The 26,650-nt window shown below is 37.4% G+C and overlaps 1 protein-coding gene across 1 annotated transcript in view; it reads left to right on the plus strand.

Annotated features, from left to right (window-relative positions):
- The window catches only part of ADAM32 (ADAM metallopeptidase domain 32), a 168,805-nt gene that overhangs the window by 21,093 nt on the left and 121,062 nt on the right, over window positions 1-26,650 (plus strand). Inside the window, exons 5-7 of the mRNA XM_027530051.1 lie at window positions 4,883-4,959; window positions 6,264-6,441; window positions 23,490-23,561. Coding sequence (XP_027385852.1) covers window positions 4,883-4,959; window positions 6,264-6,441; window positions 23,490-23,561 — 327 coding nt within the window. The remainder of the gene's footprint in view (window positions 1-4,882; window positions 4,960-6,263; window positions 6,442-23,489; window positions 23,562-26,650) is intronic.

A 26,650-nucleotide genomic window follows, 5' to 3' on the forward strand; every position in this document is an offset into this window, starting at 1 on the left:
GCCTCTTGAGAAACCTGTATGCAGGTCAGGAAGCAACAGTTAGAACTGGACATGGAACAACAGACTGGTTCCAAATAGGAAAAGGAGTACATCAAGGTTGTATATTGTCACCCTGCTTATTTAACTTTTATGCAGAGTACATCATGAGAAATGCTGGACTGGAAGAAACACAAGCTGGAATCAAGATTGCAGGGAGAAAGATCAATAACCTCAGATATGCAGATGACACCACCCTTATGGCAGAAAGTGAAGAGGAACTAAAAAGCCTGTTGATGAAAGTGAAAGTGGAGAGTGAAAAAGTTGGCTTAAAGCTCAACATTCAGAAAACGAAGATCATGGCATCTGGTCCCATCACTTCATGGGAAATAGATGGGGAAACAGTGGAAACAGTGGGTGACTTTATTTTTTGGGGCTCCAAAATCACTGTAGATGGTGACTGCAGCCATGAAATTAAAAGATGCTTACTCCTTGGAAGGAAGTATGACCAGCCTAGATAGCATATTCAAAAGCAGAGACATTACTTTGCCAACAAAGGTCCATCTAGTCAAGGCTATGGTTTTTCCTGTGGTCATGTATGGATGTGAGAGTTGGACTGTGAAGAAGGCTGAGCGCTGAAGAATTGATGCTTTTGAACTTTGGTGTTGGAGAAGACTCTTGAGAGTCCCTTGGACTGCAAGGAGATCCAACCAGTCCATTCTGAAGGAGATCAGTCCTGGGTGTTCACTGGGAGGACTGATGCTGAAGCTGAAACTCCAGTACTTTGGCCACCTGATGTGAAGAGTTGACTCATTGGAAAAGACTGATGCTTGGAGGGATTGGGGGCAGGAGGAGAAGGGGACGACAGAGGATGAGATGGTTGGATGGCATTACTGACTCGATGGATGTGAGTCTGAGTGAACTCCGGGAGTTGGTGATGGACAGGGAGGCCTGGCGTGCTGCGATTCATGGGGTCACAAAGAGTCGGACATGACTGAGTAACTGAACTGAACTGAGACTGACTTAGTATATTCTACTCTGCAGCACAATTTAATTTGTTTATATTTTGTTGAATAAATGAATAGAAATTAAATAATAGTAAAACAAGCACAAATATTATTGAACCCAAAATCATAGACCGAAATCTTTTCTTTTGTTTTACCCCCATTGGAGAAGGCAATGGCACCCCACTCCAGTACTCTTGCCTGGGAAATCCCATGGACGGAGGAGCCTGGTAGGCTGCAGTCCATGGGGTTGCTGAGAGTCAGATATGACTGAGAGACTTCACTTTCACTTTTCACTTTCATGTATTGGAGAAGGAAATGACATCCCACTCCAGTGTTCTTGCCTGGAGAATCCCAGGGACAGAGGAGCCTAGCGGGCTGCCATCTGTGGGGTCGCACAGAGTCGGACACGACTGATGTGACTTAGCAGTAGCAGCATCCATCAATGAATCCTATTGATTCTACTTTTCAAATTATGTACTTAGAACCTACCTTCTTCCTTTCTCTCTGTCTGCTGATACCACTGTTTTTCAAGTAAAGATCATCTAGTTTGGGTTATTGTGAAAACTTCCTGAATAATCTCCCTGCTTCCACACTTTGCTCATTCCCTGGGTCAGGTCTCAACGTGACAACCAGATGAATCCTATTAATAAAACCTGAGTGAGTGAGTGAGTGAAGTCGCTCAGTCGTGTCTGACTCTTTGTGACCCCATGGACTGTAGCCTACCAGGCTCCTCCGTCCATAGGATTCTCCAGGCAAGAATACTGGAGTGGGTTGCCATTTCCTTCTGCAGGGGATCTTCCTGACCCAGGGATCAAACCTGGGTCTCCCACATTGGAGGCAGACGCTTTAACCTCTGAGCCACCAGGGAAGCTGGTCAGATCAAAAAAACCCAAAAAAACCAAAAAAACAAAAAACCAAAAAACCAAAAAAACAAAAAACCAACCTGGTCAGATCTTGTTGCTTCTCTACTCAGAAGCCTTCATGGGATGAGTTATTGTTCATAAAGTGAAAACCAATAAGAGAAAGCCCACATGCAGCATCAAAGACCCAGCACAGCCAAAAATAAAAATAAATAAAAACCTTTAAATAGGGTGAAATGGTGAAAATCATTTTAGTATCCTGCAGGCTTTACACAGTCTGATCCTCTTTACCTCTGTGACCTCATTTCCTGTTACTCTTTACATTGGTAATTCTGTTCAAGTCACATTGGCTTCCTTGCTATTCTTTAAACATACCAGACATGTTCTCCTTTCAAGAACTTTTCTCTATTTCCTCTCATACAGATGTTTGCTCTTTCCCAAGATACAATGTTTTTCTCTCTCATTTTCTTCAGTTCTTTGCTCAAAACCATCCAATTAGTCCTTGAGTAGTCCAGATTTCAAATTAAAAAAAAATTTTTTTTTTTTTAATCTTATACTTTTAGCCATGGTGGGTCTTCATTGCTGCAAGCGAGCTTTCTCCAGTCGCAGCTGGCGGGGGCTGCTCTCCAGTCACAGTGGGTAGGCTTCTCATTGTGGTTTTTCTTGTTGCTGAGCTTGGGCTCCAGGGTGCAGGTGCTTCAGTAGTTGTGGTATATGGACCTAGCTGCCCTGCAGCATGTGGAATCTTGCTGGAATCATGTAGACCAGGGATCAAACCTGTATGCCCTGCATTGGCAGGCAGATTTCTTTACTGTTGGACCACCAGGGGAGTCCAATCCCTATTTTAAATTGCACTCTTAATCTTTGTACTCTTTTACCTCTCCTGTTTTGTTTTTCTCCATAGTGGTTATCAATATATGATGTATCATATACTTTATTTATTGTTCCCTCAGTGCAATATAATCTTCATTTGACCAGAGCTTTTGGTTTGTTTTATTCAATGATGCCTCCCTAGTGCCTAGAAAAATGCCTATCACATAGCATATGATAAAAATTTGTTGAATATTATTGATATATATTACTTTACTTCTAATTGGAAAGGACCATTAATTTCCTTTTCTTGCTCCTTCTTGCTCCCCTTACTTCTAACATAGAAGAGTGCATTAATAAGAAAAATTACATTGATTTATACCAAAATATATAGCACCATGAGATTGTAGAAATTATATAATCTTCCTTTTTTGTTTGTAATGATGTTTGCTATGTCTCCATGTTAATTGCACTGTGGTCAGAGACTGATTTGGTGTGATTTCAGTCCTTTAAAGTTTATTGTTGTGTTTCATGGCTCAAAATATGGTTTCATTTTTGTAAATGTTCTGTGTTCTTTAAAAAGAAAGTGTAATGTTACTCAGCCATAAAAAAGAATGATGTAATGCCATTTGTAGCAACAAAGATGGACCTGGGGATTTATATGTTAAGTGAAAAAAGATGGAGAAAGGCAAATATCATGTGATATTACTTATATGTGAAATCTAAAAAATGATGTAAGTGGAATTATTTACAAAATGGAAATAGACTCACAGACATAGAAAATATAACTTGTGATTATCAGAAAGGATGATGGAGGGAGAGATAAATTAGGACTTAGGGATTGATATATACATGTGATTATTTATAAAATAGATAAATGACAAGGATCTACTGTATAGCACAGTATATTCAATGTCTTGTAATAACTTGTAATGGAAAAGGATCTGAAAAAGAGTACATTTATATGTATGTATGTATAACTGAATCACTTTATTGTACACCTGAAGCTGCTGCTGCTGCTGCTAAGTTGCTTCAGTCATGTCTGACTCTGTGCGACCCCATAGATGGCAGCCCACGAGGCTCCCCCGTCCCTGGGATTCTCCAGGCAAGAACCTGAAGCTACTACTACATTGTAAATTAACTACATGCTTCAGTAAAAAGTAGTTAAAAAGAACTCTGTGCAAGAAAAGTGTATTTCATATAGTTAAAGTGTAGTATTCTATCTCTATGAGGTTAACATTCTATTCAAGTCCTCTATAGATTCTGAATGCTAGACTTACCTGTTACTGACAGAAATGTCTGCTTAAAAATCTTTAGTATGATTATGCATTTATTTTTATTATTATTTCATTTTTGACTTTTTATATTTTGAAGCTATGTTATTAAGTGAATGCAAATTTGGAATATTTATATCTTCCTGGTGAATTGAAACTCTTATCATTAAGAAACGTCCCTCTTTATCTCTAGTAATGCTTTTTGCCTTAAAGTCTACATTTCCAATATTAATATTGCTTCAGAGTTATCCTTTTGGTTTGTGTTGGTGTGGTATATCTTTTTCTAGATCTTCAATTTTTTTTTGTGACCTTAAATTTTAGACATCTCATTTTAGCAGACTATCAGAATTTAAAGAATATCCAGAGTCACAATCTTTGTCTTTTAATTAATGACCTAAATTTCTATTTTGGAAAATAATTTTACCTAAAATATGATATAAAACTTTGGAAACGGTGTAAATTAATACACCAAGCATTGAACTGAAAAGTGGCATTAATATAGTGAAAGTGGCAAACCTGGGGAGATGTTTTTCTCTGAATGTCTTTTTATTCACAATGATATAAACAGTATACTGCTACTGCTAAGTCACTTCAGTCGTGTCCGACTCTGTGTGACCCCACAGACGGCAGCCACCAGGCTCCTGTCCCTGGGATTCTCCAGACAAGAATACTGGAGAGGGTTGCCATTTCCTTCTCTAATGCATGAAAGTGAAAAGTGAAAGTGAAGTCGCTCAGTCGTGTCCGACTCTTAGAGACCCCATGGACTGCAACCTACCAGGCTCCTCCATCCATGGGATTTTCCAGGCAAAGTACTGGAGTGGGGTGCCATTGCCTTCTCCGATAAACAGTATAGAGCCTATGAAAAGTATTCAGAAAGTTCTAAGTATAAAAAGTTAAGAAGTCATTAGAAAGTTTTGTCAACTCCTAGGTAACTACTTTACTTTCTCCCTTCTAGGGTCAATGCTACTACCAAGGATATATTGAAGGATATCCGAATTCTTTTGTCACACTTAGCACGTGCTCTGGACTGAGGTTATGTATATTTTGTCCTTGATATGCAAACACCATAGTTGTGATATTTGGCTGCAGTGAACTGGTTAGTTTATTCCAAGTGTGGAGCTGGTGGAGGATTTCCATGTGGAGAATATTCCCATGTGGATATTCCCATCATACCACTGAATGATATATTCCTCTGAATATGTTTCTTCTCTTATTTCTCCTCAATTCCCAGACAGACCAGAGACTTGTCACAACTTCCTTGAAAGTTTAGATTTCCTGGTGTCCTTGCTTTTATTCTTTATTGTGGAAATGACAGATGAACATGTTTGACTACAACAAATTGGAAGAGCTAAGTTCTGGGTAGCTTTTTTTTCAGCGAATATTTTTGTACCAGTTACTAGACTAGTGTCTGGAGATATAAAAATGCATAAACGAAGCATGCCCTTTCACGCGGGAAATCATCTGCAGAGAGAGGAAGCACTTTTGTATAAACAAATAATAATTATTATAGTACTTACTCATTTTTTCTAGTAATATCACTGTCTTAAACTCTCTAAGAATTGTAAAGTTTCCTCCTTTGTGCTTGGAGGGCTTTCCATTCTGTCAGGACATTCTTCATCTTCATTTTTGTAGTATAGGATCCTTGTTTTCACAAGCGAATTTTACTTGGTGCTTTTTACATGGAATTCTAAAATTTGGTTTTTAGAGAATAGTCGCTAGAACTGTTACCTATATTCAAGGAAGAATACTTATAAAAGTTGTTTATATTACTTTAAATTTCTTATTCAGATTATGTACATAAAATTCATAAATGCCTTATAATTACTGCTAAATTTTATTTTTATGGATAAAATTGCTCATTATGTATCCTTTTGTTATACAAGCAATGTAAGCATTATAGTGCAAAACAGATCAAAATTTTTACAGATTTCTATATGCTGTTGCTTTCATTAAATCACTGACTTGGAGGACAGGGGAATGACTTGATCATGTAATGCTGTATACACAGTACTGCTGCATACCTAAGCAACTGATAATTTCAGCTGTGTTTATAACTATAAAGAAAATTAGATAGATAGTTTTTGGAATTGGGAAAATTTTTATTTTTGTTCTGTTCAGAGTCATCTACAAAATACAAAGACTGTGGGACAAAATACAGAGCCCAAAAACATTCTGTATCTTTTCTTTCTTCTCCTTCCCCTCTTTCCTTCCTCCTCCTCATCCTCTTTTTGGAATTCTGTCAGAGTTTTATAATATAGAATTAATTATAGAATTAGTTAAAATTAGAATTATAAAATAGAATGAAAATCAGTAAAATTTTGTCCTTAATTTTACAGAGGAATATTGCAGTTTGAAAATGTTTCGTATGGAATTGAGCCTCTGGAATCTGCATTTGAATTTCAGCATCTTCTTTACAAACTAGGGAATGGAAAGAATGAATTTACAGTTCTTACTGAAAATAAAGAAGACACAGAACAAAACCCAATGGACTATAACATTTTTATAAGTGAAAAAGTGAGTTGTGCATGTTTTATTACTCTTTCAAGGCAGTTATTGTTTCTATTTATTTTTTTTTGTTTCTATTTATTTTTAAAGGAAATTTATTAACCCGTTAGATAGCTGTAGCTACTTTTCTTTAACATTCTCACTTTTTCTTAGCCTTAACAACTTCCTTTGAACCATACGTTACCTTTTTCTCTTTGCAACAATCATTTACTTTTTATTAACTGTGCATATTAGTGCATATTCAATATAAATGTTAAAAACTCACTTCCTGCTTTTCTCTCTATATTCCTGGAAATTATCGATTAATCAAATATTTATGAAATCTGCATTTATAACCAAGAAATCAGCATTAATTAAATTATAGATATAATTAAAATGTCATAAGTTGAATTGCCATGTATGGCCAATGTAAATTGTTCACCTGTATAACTGCATGTTTTGGTCCTCACAAAAGTAGTTATGAAAGAGAAAATATTTTTGCCAAGTAAAAGTGGCATTAATATGCATAGTTTATATAAGAAGTATATGGAAGTGTTCACAATATATGTTCTACTTGGCTTCTGTCAGTTTTTTAAAAAATAGACCAAACTCATCAGAATTTAGCCAGACATGTAAAAATTAAGACATTTCTCAACCTCTCTTGCACCTAGGTAGAATTTTGTGACAAAGTTATAGATACTGACATGTGACAGATGTAACATGTCACATCTAGATAGAGTTCTAAAGGAAGAAAGCTTATCCTCTTGTCTTTTGCCCTTTCCTGCTGGCTGCAGTGTGAACATATTGGTACATCCTAGTCCACAATGATGGCAATGATACTCTACGTAGTGGAGCAGTAAGGTAGAATGAACCTTGCTCCTGAGGAATTTATAAGACTAAATCACCATGCCTCTTCAGTCTTTTAATATAAAAGAGAAATAAACTCCAACTTGTTTAATCCATTATTCTTGTGTCTCTGTTACAGCTTCTAATCCTATATCCAAAATAATACAGGTCTGAAATGTACAATGAAATGTACATGGAGTGCCAAAGTACTCAATGCTATCACACAAACACATATATATTTTAAAATGAAATTTTATTTACTAAATATGAGCAATTTTATTTTCATTCTAAGAATTTAGGAGAGTAATCTATAATGGATTAGATTAATTAGTATGGTGGACATTGTTGGTGTTCTGGCCAAATTCTGTCAGATCCTTTTTTACTGTATTTTTGTATAGTGGGACATTTTGTCTTTGGTTGTGCTTTTTAAATATCTAGAATATGTTACTATATTTTAAAAGCTATTTTTACTTAAAAGTTTTCTTCCAGTTTTATTGAGATATAATTGGCAGTGTGTTGGTATAAGGTATACAGCATAATAATTTGATAAATATATTGTGAAATGATCACTGCAATAAGTAGTTAACATCTATCACAACATATAGTGTACAATTTTCTTTTTTTGTGCTGAGAACTTTTAAGATTAATTCTCTTAGAAACTTTCAAATATACATTGAAGTATTGTTAATTATAATCACCATGATGTGTATTCTATTTCCAGAACTTATTTATCTTATAATGGAAATTTGTACTTTTTGATCACCTTCACCCATTTATCCCACTTCACAGTACATACCTCTGGCAACCACCAACCTTTTTTCTGTACCTATGAGTCTGGTATTTTGTATTTGTTTTCTTCCCTAAGATTCCACATATAAGTGAGATCATACGGTATTTGTCTTGCTTTGTCTGACATTTCCTTTAGCAAAATGCTCTCAAGGTTCAATCATGTTGATGCAAGGGCAAGCTTTCCTTCGTTTTAATGGCCAGTAACATTCCTTTGTGTGTGTGTGTGTGTGTGTGTGTGTGTGTGTATGTATGCATGCACCAAGTTTCTTTATCCATTCATCAATTGATGGACATTTAGGTTATTTTCATGTATTAACTGTTCTAAATAATATTGCATTGAACATGGGGGTGCAGATAATCTCTTCAAGATGGTGATTTTTGTTTCCTTGGGATAAAGACCCAGAAGTGGAATTGCTGGATAATGGTAGTTTTTTCAATTTTTAAAATTTTTATTGGAGTATAGTTCGTTTACAATGTTGAAATAGATTCAAGGGTACAACAAAGTGATTCAGTTATACATATGTATGCATATATTCTTTTTCAGATTCTTTTCCATTATAAGTTATTAGAAGAATTGAATATACTTCCCTGTTCATTTATATCACTTTTTTAGATCCACATATAAATGATATCATGTTATATTTGTCTTTCTCTGACTTACTTCACTTAACGTGATAATCCCTACATCCATCCATGTTGTTGCAGATGACATTATTTCATTCTTTTTTTTTGGCTCACTAATATTCCTTTATATACATATAACACATCTTCTTTATCCATTCATCTGTTTATGGATATTTAGGTTGCTTCCATGTCTTGGCTGTTGTAAATAGTGCTGCTGTGAACACTGGGGTGCATGTATCTTTTTGAATTAGAGTTTTTATCTTTTGTGGATATATGCTGAGGAGTGGAATTTGCTGGATCATATGGTAACTCTGTTTTTACTTTTTAAAGGAATCTCCATACTGTTTATTCTCCATAGCGGCTGTATCAGTTTATATTCCCAGCAACAGTGTAAGAGGGTTCTTTTTTCTCCATACCCTCTCCAGAATTTATTTGTAGACTTTTTAATGATGGCCATTCTGACCAGTGTGAGGTAGTATCCCTTTTCAGTTTTGATTTGCATGTCAATTAGGATGTTGATCATCTTTTCATGTGCCTATTGGTGATCTTTATGTCTTCTTTGGAGAAAGGTTTATTTAGGTCTTCTTCCCATTTTTTTGATTGAGTTGTTTTTGTTAATATTGCTCTCTATGAGCTATTTGTACATTTTAGAGATTAATCCCTTGTTGGTTTCATTGTTTACAAATATTTTTCCCATTTCATAGGTTGTCTTTTTGTTTTGTTTATTGTTTCCTTTGCTGTGCAAAAGTTTATAAACTTAGAAGTTTGATTAGGTCCCAATTGTTTATTTTTGTTTTTATTTCCATTACTCTAATAAATGGCTCCAAAAAGATACTGCTTTGATTTGTGTCAAAAAGTGTCATGCCTGTGTTTTTCTCTAGAAGTGTTACAGTACCCAGTCTTACATTTAGGTCTTTAATCTGCTGTAAATTTATTTTTGTGTGTGTTGTTAGAGAATGTTCTAATTTCATTGTTTTACATGCAGCTGTCCAGTTTTCCTGGCACCGCTTATTGAAGAGACTGTCTTTTCTCTGTCTTATATTCTTGCTTCCATTGTCCTAGATTAATTGACCATAAGTGCACGGGTTTATTTCTGGGTTTTCTATTCCGTTCCATTAATCTATATGTCTATTTTTGTGCCAGTATCATACAGTTTTGATTATGTAACTTTGTAGTATAATCTGAGGACAGACTGTGATTTCCTCCAGCTCCTTTTTTCTTTCTCAAGATTGTTTTGTCTACTCAGGGTCTTTAGTATTTCCATATGAATTAAAAATTTTTTGTTGTAATTCTGTATAAAATTCTTGGTGATTTCATAGGGATTACACTGAATTGCCTCAGGCAATATGTTCATTTTGACAGTATTGATTCTCCCAATGTAAGACCATGGTATATCTTTCCATCTGTTTGTTCTGTCTGCAAGTTCTTTCATTAGCATCTTAAAGATTTTGGAATGCAGGTCTTTTGACTTCTCAGGTAGGTTTCTTCTTAGGTATTTTATTCTTTTTCATGTGGTGGTAAATAGGACTGTTGCTTTAATTTCTTTCCTAATCTTTTGTTGTTAGTATATAAAATGTAACAGATTTCTGTGTATTAATTTTGTATCTTATAATTTTACAAAATTCGTTCATGAGCTCAAATAGTTTTCTGGTAGTGTCTTTAAGATTTTCTATGAATAGTAACATGTCATCTGGAGACAGTGACAGTTTTACTTCTTCTCTTCAAAGTTAGGTTACTTTTATTTCTTTTTATTCTCTGATTGCTGTGATCAAGACTTCCAAAATTATGTTGAATATAAGTGGTATGAGTGGACATCTTTCTCTTGTTCCTGATCCTACAGGGAGTGTGTCCAGCTTTTCACCACTGAATATATGTTAGCTGTGGATTTGTCATAGTGAAATTGCTCAGTTGTGTCCAACTCTTTGCGACCCCATGGGCTGTAGCCTACCAGGCTCCTCCGTCCATGGGCTTTTTCAGGAAAGAATACTGGAGTGCGTTGCCATTTCCTTCTCCAGGAGATATTCCCGACTCAGGGATTGAACCCAGGTCTCCCACACTGTAGGCAGATGCTTTACTGTCTGAGCCAAATTTGTCATATATGGTCTTTATTATGTTGAGGTAGAAAAGATTCTCTATGCTCAATTTCTGGAGAGTTTGCTTTAAATCATAAATCATTGTTGAATTTTATCAAAACCCTTTTCTACATCTATTGAGATGATCATAAGTTTTTATCTTCAGTTTGTTAATGTCGTATATCACACTGCTTGATTTGCAAATATTGAAAACTCGTCAGTCTCCCTGCAGTAAATCTCACTTGATCGTGATGTATGATTCCTTTAATATGTCACTGGATTTGGTTTGCTGGTGTTCTGTTGAGGATTTTTGCATCAGTGTTCCGTGGTGGTCTAGTGATTAAGACTCCTTGCTTTCTGTGCAGGTGGTGCAGGTTCAACCCCTGGTCAGGGAACTAAGATACCATATGCTGCACTGTGTGGCCAAAACATAAGTCTAGGATCAGCTGACTTCACAGGACAATGCTACCAAACATTTAGTGAAGAGTTAATATGTATCCTTCTGAAACTATTCCAAAAAATTGCAAAGGAAAGAACACTTCCAAACTCATTCTATGAGGCCACGATCACCCTGATACTAAAACCAAGCAGAGATACAGTAAAAGAAATTTACAGGCCAATATTGCTGATGAACATTGATGCTTTTGTTTGGAGTTTTAAAATTGCTGATTTAACTTTATTATTTATTTATTTTTTTGATTTAACTTTAATACTTATGGTTGTTTGGTTTATATTTTCTGTTTCTTCCTGGTTTAGTCTTGAAAGATTGTGCCTTTCTAATAATTTATCTATTTTTTTTAGGCTTTCTATTTTATTGATGTTTAATTGCTCTTAGTAGTCTCTTATGATCCTTTGTATTTCTCTGGTGTCAATTGTAACTTCTCTTTTTTAATTTCTGATTTTATTCGTTTGGACACTCTCCCTTTTTTCTTGATGAGTTTGGCTAAAGGTTTATCAATTTTGTTTATCTTTTCAAAGAGTCAGCTTTTAGTTTCACTTTCTATTTCATTTATTTTGCTCTGATCTTTATGAATTCTTCCCTTACACTAACTTTGGATTTTATATGGTGGCCTTTCTCTAATTGCTTTAGGTGTAATATTCTGTTGTTTATTTGAGATTTCTCTTGTTTCCTGAGGTAAACTTGCATTGCTATAAACTGGCTTCTTAGAACTACTTTTGCTGCATTTACAGGTTTTGGATCCTTATGTTTTCATTTTCATTTCTCTTTTTGTATCCTTGTGTTTTCATTTGTTTCTACATACATTTTGATTTTCTCTTTGATCTCTTCAGTGATCCATTGGTTGTTTAGTAGCATACTGTTTACCTTCTATGTGTTTTTGTTTTTGTAGTGTTTTTCTTGTAGTTGATTTCTAGTCTCATTGAATTGTGGTCAGAAAAGATGCCTGTTACTTTGATTTACTAAGGCTTGTTTTGTGGCATACCATGTGATCTATCCTGTAGAGTGTTCCATATGCACTTGAAAAGAACATGTATTCTGTTCTTTCAGATGGAATGCTCTCTCTATATCAATTAGGTTCATTTGGTCTGTTGTGTTATTTAAGGCTTATGTTTTCCTTATTGATTTTCTGTCTGGATGATCTGTCTATTGGTATAAGTGGGGTGTTGAAATTCCCTACTACACTTGTATTACAGTTGATTTCTCCTTTTATATCTGTTAATATTTGTCATGTATTCAGGTGCTCCTATGTTCAGTTCAGTTCAGTGGCTCAGTCGTGTCCGACTCTTTGCGACCCCATGAATCGCAGCACGCCAGGCCTCCCTGTCCATCACCAACTCCCGGAGTTCACTCAGACTCATGTCCATCGAGTCAGTGATGCCATCCAGCCATCTCATCCTCCGTCGTCCCCTTCTCCTCCTGCCCCCAATCCCTCCCAGCATCAGGGTCTTTTCCAATGAGTCAACTCTTCGCATGAGGTGGCCAAAGTACTGGAGTTTCATCTTTAGAATCATTCCTTCCAAAGAAATCCCAGGGCTGATCTCCTTTAGAATGGACCGGTTCGATCTCCTTGCAGTCCAAGGGACTCTCAAGAGTCTTCTCCAACACAACAGTTCAAAAGCATCAATTATTAGGTGCTCAGCTTTCTTCACAGTCCAACTCTCACATCCATACATGACCACAGGAAGAGAACCATGGCCTTGACTAGACGGACCTTTGTTGGCAAAGTAATGTCTTTGCTTTTCAATATGCTTTCTAGGTTGGTCATAACTTTCCTTCTAAGGAGTAAGCATCTTTTAATTTCATGGCTGCAGTCACTATCTGCAGTGATCTTGGAGCCCCCCAAAATAAAGTTTGACACTGTTTCCACTGTTTCCCCATCTATTTCCCATGAAGTGATGGGACCAGATGCCATGATCTTCGTTTTCTGAATGTTGAGTTTTAAGCCAACTTTTTCACTCTCGTCTTTCACCTTCATCAAGAGGCTTTTTAGTTCCTCTTCACTTTCTGCCATAAGTAAGGGTGGTGTCATCTGCATATCTGAGGTTATTGATATTTCTCCCGGCAATCTTGATTCCAGCTTGTGCTTCTTCCAGCCCAGCGTTTCTCATGATGTACTCTGCATATAAGTTAGGCACATATATATTTATAATTTTATATCTTCATACTGTATTGATCCCTTGATTATTATGTAGTGTCCTTTTTTGGTTTCCTGTAACAATTTTTATTCTAAGTTTGTTTCTAAATAGCTCTATTTCATCTGATATAATTATTGCTATTTAAGCTTTCTTTTGATTTCCATTTGTGGAATACATTTTTCAATCCCCTCACTTTCAGTTTGTGTGTCTCTCTAGATCTGAAGCAAGACTCTTGTAAACAGCACTTATATAGGTCTTGTGTTTGTATCTATTCAATTGCTGTATGCTTTGGTTAGAACACTTAATTTCTTTGCATTTAAGATAATTATCAATATTAATGTTCCTGTTGCCGTTTTGTTAATTGTTTTTGGATTTGTTTTGTAAATCTTTTTTTCCTTTTTCCTCTTTTGTACTCTCCTCTTGTTTTTGATGACTGTTGAGTATTTTTAGTTGTATGTTTAGAATTTGTTTTCTTTTTTGTATGTATATCTATTATGGATTTTTGTCTGTGGGTCAGTTAGTTCAGTTCCTCAGTTGTGTCTGACTCTTTGCGACCCCATGGGCTGCAGCATGCCAGGCTTCCCTGTCCATCACCAACTCCCAGAGCTTGCTCAAACTCATGTCCATCGTATTGGTGATGCCATCCAAGCATCTCATCCTCTGTTGTCCCCTTCTCCGCTTGCCTTCAATCTTTCCCAGCATCAGGGTCTTCTCTAATGAGTCAGTTCTTTGCATCAGGTGGCCAAAGTGTTGGAGGTAACATGAGGTCTGTGTATATATGTGATTATTTCATGTTGCTGATACCTTAATTTTAAATGCATTTAAATAAACTTGCATTTGTACTCTCTTCTCACAATTACTGTTTTCAACATCACATTTTTACATTTGAATGTTTTGTGTATCTCTTAACTGCTCTTTGTTGATGCAGATGATTTTACTTTTGTCTTCTAACCTTTCCAGTTACTCTGTGTATGTATGAGTTCCTACCTTTGCTGTATGTTTGCCTTTGCCGATAAAGTTATTTTGAAATTTTCTTATTTCTAGTTGTAGCCTTTTATTTATTTATTTTTTTTGTCTAGAGAAGTTCCTTTACCATTTGTTGTAAAACTGGTTTGATTGTGCTGATTTCTTTTTGTTTTTACTTGTCTGTAAACCCTTTGATTTCACCATCAAATCTGAATGAAAGTCTTGCTTGGTAGCATACTCTTAGTTTTAGCTTTTTCCTTTTTATCACATTAAATATATGGTGCCAATTTTTTCATGGCCTGGAGAGTTTCTGCAGAAAAATCAGCTAATAGCCTTAAGGGAATGCTCTTATATTAGTTGATTTTCTTTTCCTCTTGCTGCTTTTACTGTTTTCTCTTTATGTTCATTTTTTTCCATTTTGATTATAATATGTCTTGGTTTGTTCCTTTTTGGGTTAATCCTGTATGATAGTCTCTGTGCTTCACTTCTCTTCAGCTTTCAGAAGTTTTCAACTATTATTTTTTCAAATATTTGTCAGGCTTTTTCTCTCTGGGATCTTCTGGGACCCCTATAATGTGAATATTAGTGTTCTTGGTATTGCCCCAGAGATCTTTTAAACTGTCTTCATTTCTTTTCATTCTCTTTTTCTTTCTGGTCATCACCAGTGAGTTCCTCTACTCTCTTCCAGCTCACTGATCAATTCCTCTGTATCATTTAATCTACTCTCAGTTCAGTTCAGTTCAGATGCTCAGTTGTGTCCGACTCTTTGCAGCCCCATGAATTGTAGCACGCCAGGCCTCCCTGTCCATCACCAACTCCTGGAGTTGACTCAAACTCATGTCCATCAAGTCAGTGATGCCATCCAGCCATCTCATCCTCTGTCATCCCCTTCTCCTCCTGCCCCCAATCCCTCCCAGCATCAGGGTCTTTTCCAATGAGTCAACTCTTCGCATAAGGTGGCCAAAGTACTGGAGTTTCAGCTTCAGCATCAGTCCTTCCAAAGAACACCCAGGACTGATGTCCTTCAGAACGGACTGGTTGGATCTCCTTGCAGTCCAAGGGACTCTCAAGAGTCTTTTCCAGCACCACAGTTCAAAAGCATCAATTCTTCAGAGCTCAGCTTTCTTCACAGTCCAACTCTCACATCCATACATGACCACAGGAAAAACCATAGCCTTGACTAGATGGACCTTTGTTGGCAATGTAATGTCTCTGCTTTTGAATATGCTATCTAGGTTGGTCATAACTTTCCTTCTAAGGAGTGAGTGTATTTTAATTTTATGGCTGCAGTCACCATCTGCAGTGATTTTGGAGCCCCCCAAAATAAAGTCTGACACTGTTTCCACTGTTTCCCCATCTATTTCCCATGAAGTGATGGGACCAGATGCCATGATGTTCATTTTCTGAATGTTGAGCTTTAAGCCAACTTTTTCACTCTGCTCTTTCAATTTCATCAAGAGGCTTTTTAGTTCCTCTTCACTTTCTGCTATAAGTAAGGGTGGTGTCATCTGCATATCCGAGGTTATTGATATTTCTCCTGGCAATCCTGATTCCAGCTTGTGCTTCTTCCAGCCCAGCGTTTCTGATGATATACTCTACATATAAATTAAATAAGCAGGGTGACAATATACAGCCTTGACATACTCCTTTTCCTATTTGGAACCAGTCTGTTGTTCCATGGCCGGTACTAACTGTTGCTTCCTGACCTGCATATTGGTTTCTCAAGAGGCAGGTCACGTGGTCTGGTATTCCCATCTCTTTCAGAATTGTCCACAGTTTATTGTGATCCACACAGTCAAAGGCTTTGGCATAGTCAATAAAGCAGAAGTAGATGTTTTTCTGGAACTCTCTTGCTTTTTCTATGATCCAGTGGATGTTGGCAATTTGATCTCTGGTTCCTCTGCCTTTTCTAAAACCAGCTTGAACATCAGGAAGTTCATGGTTCAGTATTGCTGAAGCCTGGCTTGGAGAATTTTGAGCATTACTTTACTAGCGTGTGAGATGAGTGCAATTGTGCAGCAGTTTGAGCATTCTTTGGCATTGCCTTTCTTTGGGATTGGAATGAAAACTGACCTTTTCCAAGTCCTGTGGCCACTGCTGAGTTTTCCAAATTTGCTGGCATATTAAGTGCAGCACTTTCACAACATTCTCTTTCAGGATTTGGAATAGCTCAACTGGAATTCCATCACCTCCACTAGGTTTGTTCGTAGTGATGCTTCCTAAGGCCCACTTGACTTCACATTCCAGGATGTCTGGCTCTAGGTGAGTGATCACACCATCCTGTTTCTCTGGGTCATGAAGATCTTTTTTGTATAGTTCTTCTGTGTATTCTTGCCACCTCTTCTTAGTATCTTCTGCTTTTGTTAGGTCCATACCATTTCTGTCCTTTATCGAGCCCATCTTTGCATGAAATGTTCCCTTGGTATCTCTAATTCTCTTGAAGAGATCTCTAGTCTTTCCTATTCTGTTGTTTTCCTCTGTTTCTTTGCATTGATCACTGAGGAAGGCTTTCTTATCTCTCCTTGCTGTTCTTTGGAACTTTTCATTCAGATGCTTATATCTTTCCTTTTCTCCTTTGCTTTTTGCTTCTCTCCTTTTCACAGCTATTTGTAAGGCCTCCTCAGACAGCCATTTTGCTTTTTTGCTTTTCTTTTCCATGGGGATGGTCTTAATCCCTGTCCCTGTTCAATGTAATGAACCTCAGTCCATAGTTCATCAGGCACTCTATCTATCAGATCTAGTCCCTTAAATCTGTTTCTCTCTTCCACTGTATAATTATAAGGGATTTGATTTAGGTCATACCTGAATGGTCTAGTGGTTTACCCTAATTTCTTCAATTTAAGTCTGAATTTAGCAATAAGGAGTTCATGGTCTGAGCCACAGTCAGCTCCTGGTCTTGTTTTTGCTGACTGTATAGAGCTTCTCCATCTTTGGCTGCAAAGAATATAATCAGTCTGATTTCAGTGTTTACCATCTGGGATGTCCATGTGTAGAGTCTTCTCTTGTGTTGTTGGAAGAGGGTGTTTGCTATGACCAGTGCGTTCTCTTGGCAAAACTCTATTAGCCTTTGCCCTGCTTCATTCTGTACTCCAAGGCCAAATTTGCCTGCTGCTCCATGTAACTCTTGACTTCCTACTTTTGCATTCCAGCCCCCTATAATGAAAAGGACATCTTTTTTGGGTGTTAGTTCTAGAAGGTCTTGTAGGTCTTCATAGAATTGTTCAACTTCAGCTTCTTCAGCATTATTGGTTGGGGCATAGACTTGGATTCCTGTGATATTGAATGGTTTGCCTTGCAAACGAACAGAGATCATCCTGTCGTTTTTGAGATTGCATCCAAGTACTGCATTTTGGACTCTTTTGTTGACCATGATGGCTACTCCATTTCTCTTAAGGGATTCCTGCCCTCAGTAGTAGATATAATGGTCATCTGAGTTAAATTCACCCATTCCAGTCCACTTTAGTTCGCTGATTCCTAGAATGTCGATGTTCCCTCTTGCCATCTCCTGTTTGACCACTTCCAATTTGCCTTGATTCATGGACCTAACATTCCAGGTTCCTGTGCAATATTGCTCTTTACAGCATCGGACCTTGCCTCTATCACCAGTCACATCCATACCTGGGTATTGTTTTTGCTTTGGCTCCATCCCTTCATTCTTTCTGGAGTTATTTCTCCACTCATCTCCAGTAGTATTTTGGGCACCTACCAACCTGGGGAGTTCCTCTTTCAGTATCCTATCATTTTGCCTTTTCATACTGTTCATGGGCTTCTCAAGGCAAGAATACTGAAGTGGTTTGCCATTCCCTTCTCCAGTGGAGCACATTCTGTCAGACCTCTCCACCATGACCCTCCTGTCTTGGATGGCCCCACAGGGCATGGCTTAGTTTCATTGAGTTAGACCAGGCAATGGTCTGTGTGATATGGTTTCAGTGTGTCTGCCCTCTGATGCCCTCTTGCAACACTTATTGTCTCACTTGGTTTTCTCTTACCTTGGACGTGGGATATCTCTTCACGGTGCTCCAGCAAAGCACAGCCGCTGCTCCTTACCTTGGACGAGGGGTATCTCCTCACAGCCGTCCCTCCTGACCTTGAGCGTGGAGTGGCTCCCCTCGGCCCTCCTGAGCCCGTGCAGCCACTGCTCCTTGGACATTCAGTTATTCTTCACCTCTGGTCATTCTTTCTTTCTTTTTTTTTTTTTACCTCTTTGTTAAGAACTTCTAACTTCTTGCTCTGTGCATCTATTGTCCTCCTCAGTTCTTTGGTCACATTATAGTCATTCTTCTGCCCTCTTTTTTGGGTGGGTCGTCTATTTCTACTTCACTTAGTTCTTTTGAAATTTTATCTTGTTCCTTCTACTGGAATGTATTTTTTTTGCTTCTTTTTTTTTTTTTTTAAACCTAAATTGCTCTTTGTGTTTTTATGTATGTGGTAGGTTAGTTACATTTCTCAACTTTGGAGAACTGGCCTTCTGTAGGAGATGTCATATGCATTCCAGGTCTTAAGTAGGTCTTGATGCTAATGTGTCAAGATTGCAGCCACTAGTAGCAGTGTTCACATGGTTGAATGTTTCCAAATATGCCTACTATCAGTGGTTATATCACCAGTGCGAGCTGCAGCCGTCCCCTGCTTATTGAGACTCTCCAGGATCAGTAGGTGGGTCTAGCTTAGGCACCTGTCATATTCTTTTGCCCTGGGTCCTGGTGCACATAAGATTTTGTGTGTGATGTTGGGACTGACATCTCTTTATCCCCTAGTCCTGTGAAGATCCTGAAATTAAGCTCCACTGGCCTTCAAAGCAAAATGTTTAGAAGGGGCTCATCTTCCCAGTGCTGGATTTCTAGTGCTGCTTCCCAGACAAGGGAGCTTGACATGGGGCTCAAGAACTCTTATTCCCATGGGATAATCTGTGTAGTATAATTATTTTCCAGTTTGTAGGTTGCTGTAAGTTTCATTATTTTGCGAGTTTGCTCCTCCTACCTGTCTCTTTGGTTCCTTCTTGATATTTTTAGTTGTAGAAGATCCTTTCTGGTAAGTTCTAATCTTTTTCATGCATGGTTATTCTGAAGATAGTTGTGATTTTGATGTGGTTGTGGGAGGAGGTGAGCTCAGGATCTATTTACTCTTCCATCTTGATAAAAGCTCTGTTCTCTAATTTCTATTTCATATTTTATCCTTTTGGTAGATTTGGTTTTCGTTTGCTCCTGTTTTTCTAGTTTCTTCAGGTATAAAGTTAAGTTAGGCATTTATATTACAATTTTTCTTTTGTTTTAATTGTATCTCAAATGTTTTGATATGTTACCTTTTTATCTTCATCGTTCCAAAGTTATTTTCTTATCACTAATTAGTACACTTTCTTTTCAACTAAAATAAGTCCCTTTAAAATTTCTTGTCACACTGGTTTAATATTGATGAACTCTATTATTTTTATTTGTCTGTAAAACTTCGAAGCTTTGTCATTCAGAGTTGAAGAAGAGATAGTTAGAATTTTTTTCTAGCATCCTGAATATATTGTGCTATTCTTTTCTGGCCTGCAGAGTTTTTTGCTGAAAAGTTGCTAATAGTCTTATAGCGATTCCCTTGTATGTAAAACATTTTCTCTTGCGGCTCTTACTTTTGACATTAAAATTATAATGGGCTTTGGAGTGGGGATCTTTGCATTTTTCAAAAAGATAGTGGGCTTCCCTAGTCCAAATGTCTGTTTTCTTACCCATATTAGGGAAGTTTTCAATCATTGTCTCTACAGACAAAATTTCTACCCCTTTTTCTTCTCCTTCTAGGACTTCTGTAAATGCAAATGTTTGTTAGTTTATTATTTTGTAGCCCCTTATGCTATCTTTCCTATTTTAAATTCTCTCTTCTTTTGGTTTCTCTTTTGAGTTCCACTGCATTTTCTTTGGGTTGACTAAATTTTTTTCTTCCGCTTCACCTACTCCACTGTTGACCCTTTCTACTGTATTTTTCACTTGTTATTGTATTCTACAGTTCTGTGACTATTCTTTGATAGTTTCTTATATTTTCTCTCTCTGTGTTAAAGTTCTCACTATATTCATTGACTCATCTCTCCAGTTCAGTGAGCATCTTTAAGACAAGTACTTTAAACTCTTTATCAGGTAAATTACATGTCTCCATTTCACTGAGTTTTTTTTTTATGAGTTTTCTATCTTGTTCTTCCAATTGGAACACAGTCCTTTGTTTTTTCATCTTGCTTGACTTTCTGTGTTGGTTTTTATACAGTAGATGAAAAACCACCTCTCCTAATCTTGGCGTGTCCTTGTGTAAGAGTGAAACTTGTTGTTCAACCCTGCTCCAGCTCTTTGTCATCTCTCAAAACTTTGTGCTTATCCAAGTAGCATATTAGTGTCTTGAAGGGGAGATTCTTAGTACTTAGATTCTGGTTGTTTGGAAACTAGATCCTCAGGCAGCTGCTTTCAAAAGTATGCACATGTATATAGTCCTGTGGGATTGCAAGTGTACGCACTGTTCTCCAGGATATCTAGCAGTGTTTCCTTAGCAGCAGTCATAAAACCTGGGGCTTCAAATAAGTGTATATGCTCTTTTCTGGGAGATATTGGAGAGCTGGAGCAAGGCAAAGGGAGTGTGCCAAGATGGTGTCCACAGACTGCATTCCTTGAGAGAAGCTCTGTCGTTTGCACTGGATGTGTGCTAAACCTGAAGCCTTCCTCAGTATGTTATCTACACAGTGCTCTGGGATTTGCAGCTTGCCAAGAGCCATCTCTTCAATAGTTGCAGTCCTTTGTGTCTCAGAAATGCAAGCCCCCTAGCCACCAGAGCCAGGCAATCAAGGAGCATTCCCTGGAGGGCAGCTTCAAAAACTGGGGTAATACTTTTAAAAACTAGGGCAGATGGAGCACTCAAAGATAGCACTCACCCTCTGAAGTGTCTGGGAAACATTACACTTAGCCAATAGATGTGCATGTAATTAGAAGTCTGCCTCTCAGGCTGCAGCCTTGATGATTATCTAAGAGGCCTCCATAACAGAAAGACTGTTGAAACTAATAAACAAATTCAGTAAACTTGCAGGATACAAAACAAATGTACAGAAATCTGTTGTGTTTCTATACACCACTAATAAACTGTCAAAAGTAGAAATAAACACCCATTTACAATGCATCAAAAAGAATATAATAACTAGGAATAAATTTAACCAAGGAAGTGAAAGAACTCTATATTGAAAATTACAAGATATAGATGAAAGAAATTGAAGAAGACACAAACAAATGGAAAGATATTCCATGCTCATGGATTGGGAGAATCAAGGTTGTTAAAATTTCCATACTACCCAAAGCAATCTACATATTCAGTGCAATCCCTATAAAATTCCCATGGTATTTTTCAAAGAAACAGGAAAATAATCCTTAAGTTTGTATGGAACTACAATCACCAAATAACAAAGCAATCTTGAGAAAGGAAACAAAGCTGGAGTCTTCAAACTCTCTGATTTCAGAGTATATTACAAAGCTATATTTATTAAAATAATATTATAATGACATGAAAAGATATATCCAGATCAGTGTAACAGACTATAAATAAACCCAACAGACAGACATAAACCCAAATATATATGGTTAATAAATTTATGACAGAAGAACCAAAAATATATGATGGAGAAAGGACAGGCTTTTCAATAAATGGTATTAGGAAAACTGGACAGTGACATACAAAAGAATGAATGGATAACTTTTATACAATACACAAAATAAACTCAAAATGGATTAAAGACTTGAATATAAGACCTGAAATCATAATTCTTCTTAGTAGAAGATAAATGCACTAACTTGAAAACATATATGCACGCCTGTGTTCACTGAAGCATTATTTGCAGTAGCAAAAATATGAACCAATCTGAGTATCTGGATAAGTAATGATTAAATAAATTGTTATGTACATTTATCAATATAGTGGAATGTTATTCAGCCTTAAGAAGAAAGTGCTGCCATTTTTGGCAATATGGATGAATCTTGAAGACGTTAAAACTCAACACTGAAAAAACGAAGATCATTGCATCCAGTCCCATCACTTCATGGCAAATGGATGGGGAAACAATGGAAACAGTGAAAGACTTTATTTTCTTGGGCTCCAAAATCACTGCATCTGTGAAATTAAAAGACGCTCCTTGGAAGAAAAGTTATGACCAACCTAGGCAGCATATTAAAAAGTAGAGACATTACTTTGCCGACAAAATCCATCTAGTCAAAGCTATGGTTTTTCCAGTAGTCTTGTTTGGTTGTGAGAGTTGGATCATAAAGAAAGCTGAGTGCTGAAGAATAGATGCTTTGAACCGTGGTGTTGGAGAAGACTCTTGAGAGCCCTTGGACAGCAAGGAGATCAAACCAGTCAATCCTAAAAGGCAATCAATCCTGAACATTCATTGGTAGGACTGGTTTTGAAGCTGAAACTCCAATACTTTGGCCACCTGATGTAAAGAGCGGACTCATTGGAAAAGACCCTGATGCTGGAAAAGATTGAAGGCAGGAGAAGGGGACAACAGAAGGTGAGATAGTTGGATGGCATCACTGATGCAATGGACATGAATTTGAGCAAGCTCCGGGAGTTGGTCATGGGACAGGGAAGCCTGGCATGCTGCAACGCGTGGGGTAGCAAAGGGTCAGACAAGACTGAACGACTGAACTGAACTGAGGACATTACGTTAGTAAAATAAGCCAGACACAGAAAGACAAATACTACATCTCACTTTTATGTGGAATCTACAATAGTCAAACTCATAGACACAGTGCAGTGGTATTTGTCAGAGGCTGCAGACCAACAGAAACAGGGAAATGTTGGTTAAATGGTATAAAGTTTGATGTATGCAAATGAGTAAGTTCTGGAAATTTAATAAACAGTAACATAACTGTAGTAAGCAATATTGTATTGTAAAATTTAAATTTTCTGAGAGGGTTGATCTTATGTGCTCTTACCACACACACACACACATACAAGAAAAAAGAAAATGGTAACTATATGAGAGTTGATATGTTAATTAGCATGATTGTGGCAGTTATTTCACATTGCATAAGTATATCAAAACATCGTCTTATAATTTAAGCGTATATGTATGGATATATTTCAACTATGATTAAATAAAGGTGTAAATATTCTAAAAGTTTAGAATAAACAAGTTGTGAAAGTTTTCAAGTCTTTAAATATTGTTGTTCTTTTTTCTAGCCAGAATCAACTGTTTCAACTGATTTAATTCCTCTTTATCTAGAAATGCATATCGTGGTAGACAAAGCTTTGGTATGTGTTTTACTTTTTCTTTGCACTTGAATATTTGATATGAATGTATGATTATCCCTAGCTAGAAAGGAACTTAAATATTCCAGTCTTCTTACTTCCATGTCACTCCCAGAGAACAGTGAAGAACCAAATATTCAAAATCGCACTAGTTCTATCAGAAATATTTTATTTGAAATCTTTATGTAACAAACCTGCATAACAAAATGGTTTTATTATTATTTTTCTGATAGTTCACAACTTTAGAGTCTCTCTCAATCCACAAAATTTTTAATGGTGATATTTTTAAGTGAAATTCTTTAAGCTTTAATTCTTGTTTTAGGGTATTTGAAGAGCAGCATGTAGTCTAGAAAATGTTTGGCTAATAAGATATTTATTGGCACAGAAATAATGATGGTATAACCATTTATGGTAAGCCTGGTGGGCTGCTGTCTATGGGGTCACACAGAGTCGGACGCGACTGAAGCGACTTAGGAGCAGCAGCAGCTTACATTAAAGTATCAAGATTTTTTAATGGTTTTATTCATGCAGCTGATTAAGTGTAGTCTAAATGCTCCTCTGGATTACTTATTCCAAAAAACAATTTGAGGATGTCTGAACTTCAGACTCTTGAGGTGATAACTCAGTTTGTTTTCAGTAAAATCTTGCTTTGTTTCTCCCATACTTCAAAGATTTCAGAAAACAGGGATAAAACATATTCTCTAGATTTTTTTCTGAAATATTTGATCATCATATCTGTGGAAAATCACAGAGAATGTGAGTTTTATTGATTTCCAATTCTATTTGTAGGATTGTAGGGCTTGTCAGGAAGTGAGTTGAGAGTTTGAGACAGGAGAGATTTAGGGAAGGATATTAAAATACTTATTAAATGAGTATTAGGGAAAAGAGCAAAAGGAACATTAGGAGAAAGTTGAGATATTTCTGGTAAAGATGACTAAATTTCCAGGGAATATTTTGGTTTATGAAAATTATTTTGTTTCAGGATTCAGTTAAGTTCAGTCACTCAGTCGTGTCCAACTCTTTGCGACCCCATGAACCGCAGCACACCAGGCCCCCCTGTCCATTACCAAATCCTGGAGTCCACTCAAACCCATGTCCATCGAGTTGGTGATGCCATCCAGCCATCTCAGCCTCTGTTGTCCCCTTCTCCTCCTGCCCTCAATCTTTCCTAGCATCAGGGTCTTTAACAGTGAGTCAGCTCTTTGCATCAGGTGGCCAAAGTATTGGAGTTTCAGCTTCAGCATCAGTCCTTTGCCTGAACACCCAGGACTGATCTCCTTTAGGATGGACTGGTTGGATCTCCTCACAGTCCAAGGGACTCTCAAGAGTCTTCTCCGACACCACAATTCAAAAGCATCAATTCTTGTTTCAGGATTATGTTGTTTTAAAAGCTTCTTGTCCAAATTGCCAGATTTGCCAGTTATAAAATGCTGATTAAGCATCACTTTTCTATGTTTTTACAAATATTTATATATTCTTTAATAAGACAAATATTGAGCTAAATATGACATCTGTGTTACCAGATATTGGGCATGTAGAGAAGAATAGTGATATCTTCAGTCTCTTCACAAATTTTAAATCCATAATTGTAGCCTAGTGAATTCAGTGCCAGATTGAGGCAGTCTATGGTACAATAAAAGCACAGTGCAAATTTTCCAGTTCAAGATGGTGGAATAAAAGAACATGCACTCATCTCTTCCTGCAAGAGCACCTAAATCGTAACGAGGTGTTGAACAGCCATTGACAGGATGATGCTGGAACCCCATGTCCAAAAAAAAGACACCCCATGTCCAAAGACAAGAAGCCACAATGAGGCACTAGGAGAGGTGCAAACATGATAAAATAAAATCCTGTATCTGCCAGCTAGGCCACCCACAATCTGGAGAACAGTAATACCAAAGAAGTTCTCCTTCTTCACTGTTGTGATGATTCTGAGCCTCACGTCAGGTTTCCCAGCTAGGAGATCTGGCAAAGGGACTGGGAATCCCCACAGAACCTGACTTTGAAGGCGGCAGGACTTGATTATAGGATTTCTACAGGACTGAGGGAAACAGAGACTCAACTCTTGGAAGGCACAAACAAAATCTTCCATTTACCAAGACCCAAGGGAAAGGAGCAGTGACCCCACAGGAGACTGAATCAGACCTACCTGCTAGTGTTGGAGGGTCTTCCTGTGGAGGTGTGGGTCAACAGTGGCTTCCGCACGGATGATGGCACTGGCAGCAGTCCTGGAAAACTCCTCTTGGCGTAAGTCCTTTTGGAGGTTGCCATTAACCCCACACAGAGTTCATAGACCCCAGGGCTGGGTTGCCACAAGCCAGGCAACTAACAGAGAGGGAGCACAATTCCACCCATCAGCAAATAATTGGATTAAAGATTTAATGAGCATGGCCCTGCCCACCAGAACAAGACCCAGTTTCTCTCACTGCCAGTCCCTCCCATCAGGAAGCTTACACAAGGCTCTTGGCCTCATCTACCAGAAGGAAGACAGAAAAAGCAAGAAGAACCACACTCCTACAATGGCTAGAACAAAAGCCACATTACAGAAGTTACTCAGAATGAAAAAGCAGAACGTTATGTTTCAGATGAAGGGACAAGAAAAAACTCCAGAAAAACAAGTAAATGAAGTGGAGATAGGCAACCTTCCAGAAAAAGGATTCAGAATGGTGATAGTGAAGATGATCCAGGGTCTTGGAAAAAGAATGATGATGCAAAAAATGTTTACCAAAGGCCTAGAAGAACTAAAGAACAAATGAACAGAGATAACAGTATACTAGAGATGAAGAATCAATAGCAGAATAACTGAGGCAGAGGAATGGATAAGTGACCTGGAGAACAGAATGGTGGAAATCACTGCTGCAGAAAAGAATACAGAAAAAATAATGAAAAAAGTGAAGACAGCCTATGAGATGCTTGGGACAACATGAAACCCATGAGCAGTCACATTACAGGGGTTCTGGAAGGAGAAGAGAGAAAGGACCTGATTAAATATTTGAAGAATAATAGCTGAAAATTTCCGTAACATGGGAAAGGATATAGTCAACCAAGTCCAAGAAGCACAAAGAGTCCCAGAAAAGATAAACCCAAGGAAG

Source organism: Bos indicus x Bos taurus, chromosome 27, assembly GCF_003369695.1.
Source record: "Bos indicus x Bos taurus breed Angus x Brahman F1 hybrid chromosome 27, Bos_hybrid_MaternalHap_v2.0, whole genome shotgun sequence".
In the NCBI taxonomy this organism is placed as follows: Eukaryota; Metazoa; Chordata; class Mammalia; order Artiodactyla; family Bovidae; genus Bos; species Bos indicus x Bos taurus.